At 37.5% G+C, this 16,504-nt stretch overlaps 1 protein-coding gene across 1 annotated transcript; it reads right to left on the bottom strand.

The window, feature by feature from the left end:
- Nucleotides 1-12,921: 12,921 nt before the first annotated feature.
- On the bottom strand, nucleotides 12,922-14,439 carry OZF1 (CCCH-type zinc finger family protein). The gene has a single exon (XM_079013399.1). The coding sequence runs from the start codon at nucleotides 14,345-14,347 to the stop codon at nucleotides 13,265-13,267; it is 1,083 nt and encodes a 360-aa protein (XP_078869525.1). The 5' UTR covers nucleotides 14,348-14,439; the 3' UTR covers nucleotides 12,922-13,264.
- Between the last annotated feature and the right edge of the window lie 2,065 nt (nucleotides 14,440-16,504).

Below are 16,504 nucleotides of genomic sequence, written 5' to 3'. Positions count from 1 at the left end.
ATTACCGTCTCACGATCACTCGAGATAAATTCCATGAAGTGATGCAAGTGAGCGTGGGTTGAATCCAATACTCAACCCTTATGAGTACTCATGAATGTTGTAGCAACCATTGCATTGTCTAAAGCACTTTAGACAAATCAAATAAGCCAAATTCATGACAGTCTTGAATCAATACTTACTTCCAAAGTTTGACTGACTGTGGATGGTTTAAATAATAACATGATTATTCTGGAAGTAAAAACATGCAAAATTGAAACATAGTAAACAATCAACACAAGATAGTAACACCTTACTCATAAATAAATAACAACTTTTATTTATCATCAAATGTCAGTTACATTTTACAAGTTTTAGGAATCTAATTATTGAAACTAATATCATCCTTCAGCACAATGCGCCTCGCATGCTGTAAATGCTTAACCCTGCTCAGTCCCTTCGTGAGGGAATCTTCCGGGTTCTCATCTGATGATACCTTCTTTGCAACGAGGAGTCCTTCTTCTACTCTATGTCTGATGAAATGGTATTTTCTGTCAATGTGCCTAGATCTCCCATGATCTCTTGGTTCTTTAGCCAAAGCAACTGCACTTTCACTGTCACAAAAAATTTCCACTGGCTCCTTTATAGCTGGTGCAACTCCAAGGTCTCCGATGAAGTTCTTTAGCCATATCGCCTCTTTTGTTGCCTCGCTTACTGCTATGTACTCTGATTCACAAGTCGAATCAGCTACTGTCTCCTGCTTGGAACTTTTCCAAGTAATTGCTCCTCCATTTAGGATAAAGACCCAGCCTGACTGAGAGCGGAAATTATCCCTATCAGTTTGAAAGCTAGCATCACTATATCCTTCCACTCTCAAGTCATCACTGCCTCCGAGGGTAAGGACCCAGTCCTTAGTCCTCCGCAAATACTTGAGAATGTTCTTTACCGCTGTCCAGTGTGCCTTGCCGGGGTTCCCTTGATATCTACTGACCATGCTCAAAGCAAAGGCCACATCAGGGCGAGTACAAGTCATAGCATACATGATCGAGCCCACAGCGAAAGCATATGGTATCTAACTCATTTCAGCTATCTCAGCCTCTGTGCTCGGACTCTGAGTCTTACTTAGCTTGGCATTACTCTGGATTGGTAATTCTCCTTTCTTGGAATCTTGAACACTGAACCTCTTCAGTACCTTATCCACATAAGTACTTTGACTAAGTCCAATTAGTCTCTTACTCCTATCTCTCAATATCCTTATCCCTAGGATATAGGCAGCTTCCCCAAGGTCCTTCATAGCAAAACACTTCCCAATCCAGGCCTTAACCTCCTGCAAAGTTGGGATGTCGTACCCTATGAGAAGTATGTCATCCACATACAACACCAAGAAGCTAACTATGCTCCCATTAGCCCTGACATACACACAAGACTCATCCTCACTCCTAGAAAAACCAAACTCTTTGACTTTCTCATCAAAGAAAAGATTCCACCTGCGAGACACTTGTTTCAATCCATAAATGGATTTTTCAAGCTTACACACTCTATTAGGGTATTTTGGATCGACAAAACCCTCTGGCTGAGCCATGTAAACATCCTCAGCCAACTTCCCATTAAGGAAAGCGGTTTTGACATCCATTTGCCATATTTCATAATCATGAAATTCAGCTATGGCTAATAAAACTCTAATAGACTTAATCTTAGCTACTGGTGAGAAGGTCTCATCATAGTCAACTCCCGGAGTTTGAGTAAAGCCCTTCGCAACCAGTCGTGCTTTATAAGTGTGTACTTTCCCATCCATGTCGGTCTTCTTCTTGAAGATCCATTTGCACCCAACTATCTTACGACCTGGTACATTGTCAACCAAGTTCCAAACTTGATTGTCATACATGGACTGAATCTCGCTGTCCATAGCCTCCTTCCATTTTGCAGACTCAGGGCCTGCCATGGCTTCCTTATAATTATTAGGTTCATCCAAATCTATCAGCGTGCTATCACTGATAAATGTATCACCTTCAGTGGTGATGTGATAACCATAATAAAAATCAGGTGTGTTCCTCACCCTAGTGGAATGTCTTGGAGGTACAGACTCATCTATCGGCTCAACAAGAGTTTCCTCCTCAGGTTGGCTGACAGCATTAGAGGTTCCTTCACCACTTGACTCTTGAAGCTCTTCAAGGTCAATTTGCCTCCCACTGTCCCCTTGGCTTATGAATTCTCTCTCACGAAAGACTCCTCTTCTTGCTACAAAGACCACATTATCACTGGGTCTGTAAAAGAGGTAACCAATGGATATCTGTGGGTAGCCGATGAAAATACACCTCTCACTTCGGGGTTCAAGCTCGTCATGAGTCTCACACCTCACAAAAGCTTCACAACCCCAAATCTTGATGTGGTCCAAATTGGTCACTTCCCAGTCCACATCTCGTGAGGTGTTATGGCAACCTTTTTAGTAGGGACTAGATTAAGGATATGGGCGGCAGTCTCTAAGGCATACCCCCAGAAAGAGATTGGTAACGAAGCTCGACTCATCATGGAACGAACCATGTCCAACAAGGTTCGATTGCGCCTCTTAGCCACACCATTCAACTGTGGTGTCCTGGGAGGTGTCAATTGTGAGACAATCCAACAATCCTTAAGATAGTCAAGGAACTCAATGCTAAGATACTCTCCTCCCCAATCGGATCGGAGCATCTTGATGTTCCTACCCAATTGATTCTCAACTTCCTGCTTAAACTCTTTGAACTTTTCAAAGGTTTCTGACTTATGCTTGATTAAGTAAATATATCCATATCTACTATAATCATCAATATAAGTCACATAATAACGATTTGCTTCCCTTGTAGCAACTCTGAAGGGCCCACACACATCCGTGTGTACAAGGTCCAACAAACCTTCACCCCTATCACAAGTACCTGTGAAGGGTGACTTTGTCATTTTTCCAAGTAAACAAGACTCGCAACTATCATCTAACTTGAGGTCAAATGATTCCAAGACTCCAACCTTTTGGAGTTGGCCTATGCGCTTCTTTTTAACATGTCGAAGACGACAATGCCACAAGGATGCTTTATCCAAGCTATCAGAAGAATCAATATACAACACATTATTTCCTAGATTGTCTACAACATTCACGGCTTCATGTACACCATCACTAGGTATTGCTTTAAAGTAAAATACATCATTGTAATAAACATTAATAGCACCATCTTTTTTATCAAATGAAAATGTAAAACCTTGTTTGTACAAGCCATGAAAAGAAATAATATTCCTCGCCATTTCGGGCGAGTAACAACACTTATTCAAATCTAACATTAACCCATTATTAAGCAATAAAGAATAAACTCCTATCTTGGTAACAGGTGATGCTTTCCTGTTGCCCATGACTAAGTTTATCTTCCCGTGCTCCACTTGCTTACTTCTTCTTAGTGCCTGCAAATCAGTACAAATGTGAATACCACACCCTGTATCAAGCACCCAAGAATTAGCATTAGATGAGTTGTTAGACAATATTGTGTAAATACCTGCATGGGTGGGTTTAACCTTCCCATCCTTTACATCTTGCAGATATTTGGCGCAGCTTCTCTTGAAGTGTCCTTTATCCTGGCAATAGAAGCATTGTGCTTCCTTTGGGTTTGAAGAAGGAGTAATGGGACCTTTCTTTGTCCCACTTGAAGAGGAACCATCAAGAGTCTTACCCTTGGTACCCTTCGAAGGGCTTTTCCTCTTATTACTCTTTCCCTGCCCAATAGCCAGAACAGGGGCTGTTAAAGGAGTAGAAGTAGCAACCCCTTTACCCTTAAGGCCATTTTCAGTTGTCCTTAAGAGTCCTTGAAGTTTGCTAAGTGTGACTTCATCCTTGTTCATATGATAAGTCATACGAAACTGATCATAACTTGGAGGTAAGGAATGGAGAATGATGTCAATCGCCAATTCCTCAGGGAAGTCAACATTGAGCTTTAGCAACCGGTCAACGAACCTCTGCATCTTTTGCAAGTGACCGGTGATGGGTTCACCATCCTTCATCCTTGCGGTTATCATGGAGGAAATGATTTCATACCTCTCTTGACGCGCGCTCTGATGGTACCTTTCCATCAGATCTAGGTGCATCTCATAGGGGTAGAAATCTTCATAAGATTTTTGGAGTTCAGGAGTCATTGTGGCCATCATGATGTAGGACACCTTGGTAGCATCCTTTTCATGTGCAATGAACTCCGCAAGCTCTTCTGGAGTAGCAGTGGCTTCATTAACAACATTAAGCTCCCTGTCAAGGACATATTCTTTGTTCTCATAGCGGGTAATCATCCTGATGTTTCTGATCCACTCATTAAAGTTGGATCCATCAAAGATGACCTTACCACACAAGTTCATTAGGGAAAAGGAGCCTGTCGGGTTTGAGCCAGCAGCGGTATTGGAAGACATCTGGAATAAAAGGAAGATAAGTTTCATTAGATTAAGAGTCCTTAATAAGTCACCCAAATAAAATATTAAGGCTAGGATCCAACAAACTATTTATAGGTGGAAGAGGGATGTCGTAATCCACACTATAAAATATTTGAAGGTAGGTAAATTACGATTTACCAATTTCCACCATAAGAACGAAATATTTTATTATTAGGTTTTATTGGTTTTGAAACTCCTAGATCTTTTGAGATACATTGAACTTTTCAATGGCATGTTTGAATCTCGAATGTGCCCTCCTAAGTTTGTGACTGGGATGCCGAGGATCACAAACAAGGTGCGAATAACCATACAAATTGACTTGGTACCCTTAACAATATTACCTAATCGATGTGCCGGTTAACCACACACGCTCCACCGATCTATAATAAAGTCAAGTTACCCTTTGCCACTCTTACTAGTCCATGTTAGTGTGTCGGTTAACCACGCACGGTCCACTAACGACTTGGTAAGGTTCAAAGTGTAATTTTATGGGCTAGCACCAAATTCATATTTTCCTAAAGTAACTAAGATTGGGAATTTATAATGTATAGTTACTTTATAATTCATTATACTTTTAATGAGAATTTAAAGTCATATCCTACCCGTTCGGCTAACGACCCTCCTCCAATCAAGGAAGCGATGGGTGAGAGTGGACACCCATTAAGTCACCATTTTATAGGCAACAACCTTATACCCCCCCTTATAGACCGCCTTCGTGAATGAGGCCTACTAACGGTAAGAATGACATATTCTTATATATATCTATATAATAAAATTATAATAATAGTATAAGTGTTGATTTTTAAACTTTTTAAAAATCTAAGGTTTAATTTGGAATTAAAGTATTAAAGTGTAAGACTTTTCAAAATCCAAAACTTGAGGGCAAGAATTGAAACTATTCCAAGTCTCTTCAATTTGTAACTTATGAGTTTTAATGGTTCATAAAAATGAAGACTCTTCATTTTATGAAACCTCTTTAGTTCTTTAATCACAATTTAAAGAAGTGACTTTTGGTTATCCATAACTTGAGGACAAGTTATGAACATCATCATTGTCATTAAGATCATGAATTAAACATACATGGAGGTTACACATAATTCCTATGATCTTCTAAAAACTCATAAGAACACAGATTCATGTCAAGCAATTTCAAGAAATCATATAAACATATACAATATTTGAAAATTAATAAAAGTCATGTAAAATGGGTTAACATAATCATTATCATTTTGAAAAACAGATTTTACAAGTCCAAAACAAATTGGGATAATGATTTTAATCCATTTCCAGCAATAAAACACGAAAAGACTGCCCAGCACGCACCTACTCGTCGAGTGCATGATCCTACTCGACGAGTAGGATGAATTTGTTCATGGACTCGGCGAGTCCTCCCCATGAACTCGGCGAGTCCAGTTGACAGTTAGCAGAATTTTCGATTTTCAAGCAGCTTTGCATCAAGTATACAGAAAACAATCCTAGGCTTTGATACCACTGATGGGTTTTGAACATTCTAACACTTCCTAAGTGTACATGAAACCCTAATAACCTTGAATTTATGTTTTCTCTATATACATGCAAATTTCTTTTCAAGGTTATTTCCTAACTAGCATGGCATGGGGAATAAATAAAATATAAAACTAGTAGAAATACATACCTTGATGTTGCTTGGATTCCTTCAAGACTTTGTGAGCCTAGCACCCCAAATGTTGTGCCTCAAATGCTTCACACAACATCACAAAACTTGGAATAACTTGAGAGAATACTTCTTGCACTCAAAATCGGTTATGCCCTCTCTAGTAACACTAGGTGCCGATTTTGCTAGCCAAAGGGTCCCTTTTATAGTGATGTCACAATTAGGGTTTCATTATGAAGACCCATAATTGTCATGACTCTTCATTTCTCATGACCCATGGGTTTGTAACTCCCATGGACTATCCATGGATCTCCAAGTGGTTACATGCAAAACCCATAAACCATGGATCATTAATCCACCATAAAAGAATTGATGATTGTCATAATCAACCCTATATATTTAATTAGTCTCACTTTGATCACCAAATTAATACTAGATTAATACTTGATCAAATACTAATTAAATAATACTGTTATTAATATATTAGAACTTATAATATATTAATAATCATAAGTGCCATATTCTCTCATTTAGTCTATCCAAGTATTGCAATGCCATGCAACCCAAATGGACCATGTCGGGTCGGGTCAAGTACATACCAAATAAAGTTACAGACTTAGACAATATATCCAACATCTTCCACACCTATCCATACTTTCCCCAAGAACTATCTAGAATACTCTAGTCACCTTCTCAGACTGGTACTCCAAATACCAGCTAAACAATACAACCAAACCCACTACTAAACTTCCTAGGCTCTCTTAGGTTCCCGACCTCACCCTGCCACCAGCTGCTGAAGAACTCCCACTAATGTCAACTAACTACTTCATGAATACAATCACATGCAACAAAGCTTAGATAACCCTCCGAGTAAAAGACTCAACCCTACAATGGTTGGACTTAGAAAAGAGCTACATAATAGGGTCAAATCCATCGCTCCGAGATTATTTTACCCTTGTAGCATGCAAGTTAACGTATTCACTTAATACTTAGCTCACATCACTAGGGATCCCACAAAGCACACAAAAATCGGCATTTGTGTAGTAACACTACAAGTCACAAAACAAACAAAAGACATCCCAAGCTCACTTGCTACTTCCATGCTAGGAACTTCTATTCTAACTTTCGGTTGCCTTATACATGCAAATTACACATAATACATGAAATATGATCTGAATTGTATACAGTTTTTAAAGCATACACTTAGAAATCACTTCTACCACTATAGATTCCAAAACTAGCATATCATCCAATTCTCCTAGTCTACAAGGCATCACATATCAGGCCGATATATCTTACAATTCCTGAAAGTATCCCTAACATCATAGCATGCCAGGATTCATATCATATGACATATCAACATATATGGGTATTCTGGGAATCACTAACTTGAGCTCGGCTGACTGCACACATCACACTCCATTTTTCTTTATAAAATATTTTTATAAACTTATTTTCTTTCAAAAGATTACCAATTCCTCGGTTTAAGTTCAGTTACACCCGAGAGTGTTCCTAAATCCCTCAAACCAAGGCTCTGATACTTTCACACCCCCGAACTAGACGACGGAAACGTTCGGGGGCTTATGCGTGACTTCATCTTGTAATATCATCACAATGTATATAATTGAAACAAGACAACACCATCATCATACATATCAAAATACAACCAGCATTGTTTACATCAAGTATAATATCATAAGTTACATGCAAAAAAGAAGTTCAATGTACAATGATAACAAAAATACAATAAATTCCACATTCCCTGCTGACCTTTCCGCTTAACGATGTCCTGAGAATACCAGTATTTTAAAAACGTCAACATATATAATGTTGGTGAGTTCATAAGCATGTTTAATAGAAATGTTTTGTATGGTTCGTAAAACACCAAAAATTCCGATATTTTCTATAAAGCAGTTTAAAGTAATGTGTCAAAATAAAGTATTAATGCATGTATGTTTACTGCTTTTCGAATGTTAGATAAACAAAAATGTAATCCATATAAAAATCCTGTATTTTCCGTTGTAAGTAGAAGGTAATGTATAAATGTATTTATCCTAGAAAATCCAATATTTTCTGCTTATAAAAGTATCGTAATCATAAAATCCCATGACCGAGTACCGATGTATGTATGTTTTTAGTACCGTCTAGATTTGTATAAGTATACCGAAAGCTTTGATGAAGTTAGTCTCTAAGTGAGCTGTTACAACCATGCTTGATAATGACTAATTCGTTTGTCTTGGCGTTTTCAGGTGCCGGTTTTGATTCAGGTAAGGTTTGTCGCCCTAGACTGGCCTAATCTAGCTATAGCGAACAACTAAGGCATGGGGGGTCACTCCGTATAGATCTATACACGAACTCCCGCTCTCCCTCCATGAACCTCTAGTTATAAGTACAGGCTACGATCATACACTCAAAGATGTCAACCGACAATTTTCACTAGATTCTCAACTTATTCACGATTAATGTATTACACCGAGTATATTGTTTACGTGTATGTTTTAAGTTTTCAAATCCAAAAATATGTATACGAATATATGAAGTTCAGTAAATATGTAGAGGGATAGTTAAGATCCGCTAAGCATGTGATTTTCAGTCCAAGCCCAATTAACATGTAAATGGACCACTAAGGTCCAATAAACATGTAAAAGGGTAATTCAGGCACAATAGGCATGTAAATGGGCCACTAAAGCCCAATAAACATGTCATGGAAAAATATTAGGCCTAATATACACTTAAATGGATCCCTAAGGTCCATTGGCCATGTAACGAGAGTATTAGGCCCAATAAACTTGTTATCGATGTATTTCGTCCATTCGTTATTACGATGTTTGTTTTTGGTTAAGGGTTTCTCAAAATAACATAAAAGGTCTACTTTTTGTAATAGTGACACTTTTGGCCCACTAGACCGAAAGTATACATTTTAGTCACATTTTTGGAAAATTTAACACTTTAGGTCCCTTAAGACTAAAAGTCTTCAATTTATGGGCTTAATTCAAATATAATGACCATTTGTGGCCCATTTTGGTTAAAATTTTATTTTTGGCCCAAAATTCATAAATATTGACAATTTCGGCCCAATTAAATATAATTTAACATTTTTGACCCAAATATATCTAAATGAACATTTTTGGCCCAAATATATAAATTTTGTTGTTTTCAACCCATTTGCAAGCAGGAGAACTTTACTAACCTGTCGCCAGTTACTTTCTACAAAAATTACATTTTAAGCCCATTTTTATAAGAATGACAATTTCAGCCCAATTTTATAAAAATAACATTTTTGGCCTAATTTCTATTAATGTGTCATTTTCAGCCCCCAATTCCACAAATTTACATTTTTAGCTCAAATTTGTATCAAATGACAATTCTACCCATAAAATCAAGATTTTTACATTTTAGGCCCAAGAAAACTATAATGGCCAATAATATGGCCCATTATGTGAAAATTTTACTTTTAGACCCTTTAAAGTCATAATTATCATAAAGACCCATTTTTTAAAAAAATGAGTCTTGTGACCCTTATACAAACCGAAAATAAACTAAAAACCTCAACTTTTTGTTTATGTGCCAAAATGGCCCATTTTTCAAGATTTGTTTAGTTCTTAAGAATCTTCGCATGTTTCACACATTTATCTTCATAGTAAGTTGTGTAAAGTGTTTTAGTTTACAAATATCACAATTTTTTTGCTAGAGTTTTCGAGATCTATAATATTTCATCATATAATCACAACTTAAATCAAGAAAACACACATAAGCATGCACAAATACATAGATCTAGCACATATCAACTTGTACTCTCCCCCAAAAATCATATAAAACCGAAAATAGAGGGGTATGAACTCACTTTGGGGTTTGGATTCGGTTCGATGAAGAGTTTGAAGAAGATTTTCGGCCTTGTGTGCTTCTTTGGAAGGAGTTTCAAACTTAGATGGTCCTAGGAAGCTAGAACACGAAATGAACCATGTAAGGAAGTGTTCTTTGCTTAAAAATGGAAAAAAATGACTTATAGATGATGACAACTTACCAAGTAGGTGATTTTGGATGAAGAACACTTGGGATCACACACTAAGGCCACGAAAATGGCAAGGGAATGTGAGAGTTATCTTTAAGCTTGAGAGGAATTATGAGTGAGTTTGAAAGTGAAATGTTTGTGTGTTTGTGGAGCTCTCGGCCGAGATAAAGAAAGAAAGCTCTCAAAGGGGATAGGGTTTCGAAATCACAGGTTCATGGGGGTGGAGGTTGAATAAGGGGAGGGTTTCCATGAGTTAAGATGTTGAAATAGGGCCTAAACCCTAATTTTTAGGGTTTGAGCCTGGTGGTAGTACACCCAGCGTACTCTTAATATGCTCGGTGTACCAGGTTAAACACCCGCGATCGCTTAAGCCCAATATGCCCAGTGTACACAATGTACGCCCAACGTACTACACTACCCCATATTTCACCTAACTTCTGCAGGCCATAACTTCTTCTTCCCGACTCTGTTTTCGGTGTTCTTTATATGCTCAACAAAGTAATGAGAAGCCATACACTCCTCTCTACTCTCCTTTTCCTTAAAACTTTCCGAACTTAAATCCTAAATTCATGAAAGGTCTGAACCACTACTTTTACCATTATACAATTGGGCTCCAAAGCACAAACATAACTCTTGGATTACATAACTTACCTTTCCCATATCCAAATGAGTCTAAACATCTCTTCCCACAAAGCCCGAAGCCTTATGATAATTGATCTTTGGGTCACGACCTCGAATTAAGAAACGACTCGAAACAGGGCGTATACGAGGTCGAGTATGAGATTCATTGAGGTGTTACTATGTGACAATCTAATAGGCAGCAAGTGATTGAAACCGGACTAGAAATTATCTGCTGACTAACCAGGTGAGTAACACTACTCTAACTTCTATTTGATGTGTTATATGTGATATACATGATATGAGTTATATGATTAATTATTATCGAGTAATCAAGGATATTTGAAAGATTGATTATTCTGAGAGGTTAATATTTGATTAAAAGATTGACTTTAATTGAGAGATGGATTGTTAATTGAAAGATAATTTATAAGTGAGAGATAAATCACATTGAAAGATAGATCATTTCTGAGTAATTATTTGTATTATATTTGTGATAATATGATATCATTAATATATGTGATTTACAATATGTAAACCATATAGAGATCTAAATAATTGATTATTGTTGAAAGTTTGATTAGTATTGAGAAACATATCTTCTCGAGAGATAGATTTTATTGAGATCACGTGTGAGGAATTAATCATTTTAATAGATAGATTATAATTGATAGATTGCTTACGTTTGACAGATAGATCATGATTGAGAGATCGATTATGATTAAGAGAGAGAGAGAGAGAGAGAGAGAGAGAGAGAGAGAGAGATCATTACTAAGATACTGAATATAATTAAGAGAAATAAATTTTGATAGAGAGATTTATTAACATTGAGAGAGATAGATCAATGATAGAGAGAGAGAGAGAGAGATCTTGAATAAGAGACCGATTATGCTTGAGATAAATCATGATTGAAGGATTGATCTCGAGTGAGAGATTGATTATGAGAGAGAGAGAGAGAGGAAAAAACTGATTATTATTAGAGTTGATAAGAGTATATGAGAATACCACTAGTTGTAATTTATAAATTACATATTTGTGATAATTACTTGATTGTGATATATGTCATTTTTGTGATTTATGTGATTATGTTATTGTTGTTGTTATTCATTAAGCCGTGAGACTTATTATTTTGCAGGTTAATTATTATGACACATGGATCGATCCTGTACTTGAGATCAGTACGATCATTATGATAACTTTTTGTATTCCATAATATCAATATACACCAAGATAAATTATAAAATTTTTAAAAAAGAAATGAAATTTTAGTGTGTACTTAAGCATTACAAGCTGTGAGGTCAAAACATGAATCGGTCTTCACAACTTAACACTTTCTTATTTTTTTATTTCTTTACTCCTATAATAGGTATACATGTTTCTAAAGTTTTAATAGGCTATCACCAGTTACAAATTATCGTAAAATATTTCATCGATATCACTACGTAGTATGTAGTTAGTTTGTCGTCATATATGTTATTCGCCATCGATGGCACTGCCTGCCACCCTTCTATACAAATCGTATACAAAGAAATTACTATAAATATTTTAAATTGTCTCCTAAAACCCCAGTATACGAAAAAAATTACTGTGAACTATTTCTTCAATTGTTTGAAGGCTTGGGGACAATAAAATTTACCATGAAAATAACACTTATAAACCATTACATAAACCTACTTAAAGAAAAAGGAAATAATATTTCGCAATCGATCCCAAGAAAGTTACGAACAGTAGTCGTCATGATGTTAAAACCATATCCCATTTTAGCCATTACCCATTTGTGCGATTCTCTTTACTTTTGCTTTACCAGTCTTTGTATGTATTTAGCTCCATTTTGTAAATCACTATTTTAGAAGGCAATTTACTTCAATACTTTTAAGAAAATTCTATAAGCACTCCCGATTGAATTGTGTACCCCGTGTATGCTTGTATAACGATTTAGATTTAGGTAAGGTATGGATACATATATTAGCACCCTACTTTTATAGCTTAAAGGCTTTTGATTTGAACTTGCATTTTGAGAAATTTTACGATGTGGCAAGTCACAATCATATCGTGTTAAATTTAATTGACGTTATTTTATGTGGCCCAATAAGATCTATAATTAGATTACACATGATTACATGTTCAGTTCATGTTTCCTTGGATGCATATCATTATTACATACATGCATCAAACAAGCTAGCATGCTTACTACATACAGACATGTTTTAAGTTCTTTAAGTGCAATCAAAGAAACAGTAAGAACAAGTACACATCAATATCAATAATACTCCAATAAAGGGTCAGTAACAGTTCACCAAGGTGACAAATTACATTTATCACACTAAATATATAAAAATCATTTCGAATAGAAAAATCCCACCCTTTAATTTCCTCCCATCTCTTTCTTGTACTCGTCCACCATACCAGCCCCCATAAAATAGACTTACACTTCACGCCCTTCCTTTTAAGCTATGTACATCAGAAGGGAAAACAAGTAAACAAAATGGTTTACAACTAATTTACCTTTCATTAAATACCCTTAATTAATTAATCCATCATTAAATTTGAACACTTTGAAGGTGTTGGGGAGTTCTGGAATCTGGATACCATCACTTCACAAGCTCCGAGACCCATCCAACATCCGGGTTTGAACCTTCTTCCGGGTTCGGATCCACCCCTACCAGATTCTCCTTGCTCAACTTCTCAAACATCTTCACCCTCAAACCCCTACCAGATTCCACTCTTTCCATGGCAGGTTCTTCCTCCACACACCCTTCTTCCCAGATATCTGAAAACCCTAGACCGGGTCGGGTTACAGGTCGGGTCGGAGTTGATGGGAGGCTGTAGAAACCCGACCGGGGGGAGGGAAGGGTCATACCCATTTGTAGGCTCCATGCTGTTGACATAGATGGGGTTTTGTTGTTAAGCTGCAAACGCCGGAGAGATGATAACATATCGTTCACTGAAACCGAACCTAGTGACCGGCTGAGAGAGCTGTCCATCGGAGACATCGGTGGGGACTCCGATGGGGGTGTGGAAGTCTCCGACGGCGAAGAGAAGAACGGCGGAAAGCCTTTTAGTGACGTACCGTCGTGAGAATCAGTATGTGGACTGAGTACACGAAGTTGCTCCGGTGTATGAGCAAAGAAACACACACGTCTGCGGCAATTTATTCCGTCCTTACACGGTTGCGTACGGTAACGGCTTGGGTGGAGCCAGCACTCGAAAACGCCGTGAGCAAACTCACAACCGTCTCCTTTCTTACAGTTTCCTTTACGGAACTCAGGGCACGCAGTTCCGGAGTAACTGTATCTCCGGGGATCTCGGCGGCGAGCTTTTTCCGCTGGATGAGCGTACGGACAGTCGGTCCAGTCATGCGACCGGCCACGAGCACACTTACGTACCTTAAACTCATACATCCGAAAACTATCACAAGCGTAAGCCTCCGACGTGATGTCAAAATCCGTACAACCGGAGCCAGATCCATCTCCATCCAGGTCTTCTTCCAGATAGCGTCGGAGCGCGGCGTCGTTACGGAGGAAATAAGCGTAGTCTTCAATGGATGATAAGCTGTTTACGGTTGCATTTGGGCTGCGAGGAGAAAAAGGTGAAACTCCGGCGACAGAATCGTCCATGAGCGTCCACGGAGGTACATGAACCATCATACCATGCTGGTTTCCATCTCCGACCATTTTCTTCTTCCTCTCGATCTGTGGTTTGTGAGTGGGTTATGGTGAAAGTGTGTTTTTTTTCTTCTTGCAGGTTTTGTGGGTTTCTACTTTCCACACTTCTCCATATATAAACCGCTGGGAGATAGTGGTTATGGTGTGTGTGGGGTGAGGTTGGTTGTTTAACCATGGTTAATAATTAGTAAATTATAACCCACTACTGTTTTGTAGCGAGAAGTTACGCTAATACCCCGTTATCCAGTTTTTATTTATTTTAAGAGGCAAAGAGATAGTATGAAATAGAAGCTTACTCTCTTTTACTTTCTCTTCCTTCTGTAATTCTTTGTAAAAAATAAGTTTTTTTTTCTTTTCCGTTTCCTCTCAATCTTCTTATTTTCTTTTCCGGACAAAATTATAAAAATATAATTTATCAAAAATTATTACTTTGGTCTAAAATATTTTGGAATAGCATAATTAGTCCAAAACTTTTATTTTGTTACGGTTTTAGTTCATAAATTTTTAAAACTTTTTATAATGACAGATTTGTCCTTATTGATATGATTTTTTTTTCCTAATTTTCTGATTTAAAAAGGTAACATAGCAAATAAATAAAAATAAAAGTTTACCCCTAATACTACTCATATCTCTCTCTCTCTCTCTCTCTCTCTCTCTCTCTCTCTCTCTCTCTCTCTCTCTATATATATATATATATATATATATATATATATATATATATATATATATATATATATATATATATATATATATATATATATATATCACTCCATTGTGTCATCGAAAATCATCGCCACCTGTCGGAAACCATTGTCACCTACCGAAAACTACCACCATCTATCAAAACCATTATTGTCTGTTGGAAACCAACACCACCAGTCGGAAACCACCGCCACAACCGTCATTGTTCCTCTACGTTGTCTTTCTTTCTATACATCGTCTCTCCCTTTCTCCAGGTCGCCGATGTTGAAACATCTATTTTTGATTTTGTCGGAGTTCTGATCTGGAAATCCTTCTCCCTGGTCTTTTTCGGAAACATCGTCGTCGTCGAAAAACCCATAGATCTCCAGCAACGCATACGGAAAGGCCCTAGATCTCCGATGGAACCCTAGCATTATTCGGCTCTGACTTCTCGGTGTCACCCATTTCGTTGTCGCTTTCTTATATAAGAAACTCTAACTCAATACTTTGTGTTTTTAGATTTGTAGATCTATCGATCGATCTTGAGGTGGCGATGATGCTAAGGTTTCATTTTCGATTTATGGAGATGACAATGACATAACCGACGAATATGAATGGTGATGGTGTGTAACATCCCAAAAATCATGATAAAAGTTTTCATTTTTAAAACCATATCAAAAACCATAAGTCATACAAAACATAGTTTCCAAAATCAATAAATATAAATCAGAGTATCCCAAAGTCATAGGTCAAGTAAATATCTAGGATGATATGCACGATCAACCATTTGCCCATGTCTTCTAAAGTACCTGAAACCAAGCTTAGTGAGTTCCCACAATATATCCCTCACAGCATAACATATATAATCATGCATGTTGGGTCCAATCAGTCGTCGGGCTGGAATACCCTCGGGTCTACAGCCATCGGGCTGGACTAACCTCGTCCTAGTTAGTCATCAGACTGGAATGTCTCGGCCCAATCAGTCATCAGACCGGAATGTTAATATGCAACGAGTCCAATCAATCCATCGAACTGCAATACCCTAGCCCAATCAGTCATCAGACTGCAATACCCCGGTCTATTGGTTTACGACATAGCAGTAAAGCCTCAACCCAAAGCACACTATGTCGATATATAAAACAGATAAACGTATAACCAACAAACATGTAATCATACAGATCTACCAATCTAACAGTTCACTATAGCATAGCAAAATCCTATATACCAGGATACATAGCACAGCTTAGTGGGTCTGCATTGGTGTCTTCAACCCACGAGTACAGTGAGGAAAACTCATATCACAATATGAAAATAGCTGAATAGATCACGACTCTATATGTCGTCTCTACCGTTCACATATACAATAAAAAGGGACCTAACCTCAACTACTATTCAAATTCACTAAAATGTCCTAAGTCAAACTTTGTCAACGATCAAAGGTTAAAATCCTTATTCAAAATCTATTCATCCATTCGTCACTTCGTG

Source organism: Lactuca serriola, chromosome 8 (genome assembly GCF_051521515.1).
Source record: "Lactuca serriola cultivar US96UC23 chromosome 8, Lser_US96UC23_V15, whole genome shotgun sequence".
In the NCBI taxonomy this organism is placed as follows: Eukaryota; Viridiplantae; Streptophyta; class Magnoliopsida; order Asterales; family Asteraceae; genus Lactuca; species Lactuca serriola.
Note: the sequence above shows the minus strand (reverse complement) of the source record. Positions and strands in the feature narration are given on the sequence as shown.

Excerpts from the sequence above, each read along its gene's own strand:
- OZF1 (XM_079013399.1), bottom strand. The coding sequence starts at position 14,347 with ATGGTCGGAGATGGAAACCAGCATGGTATGATGGTTCATGTACCTCCG.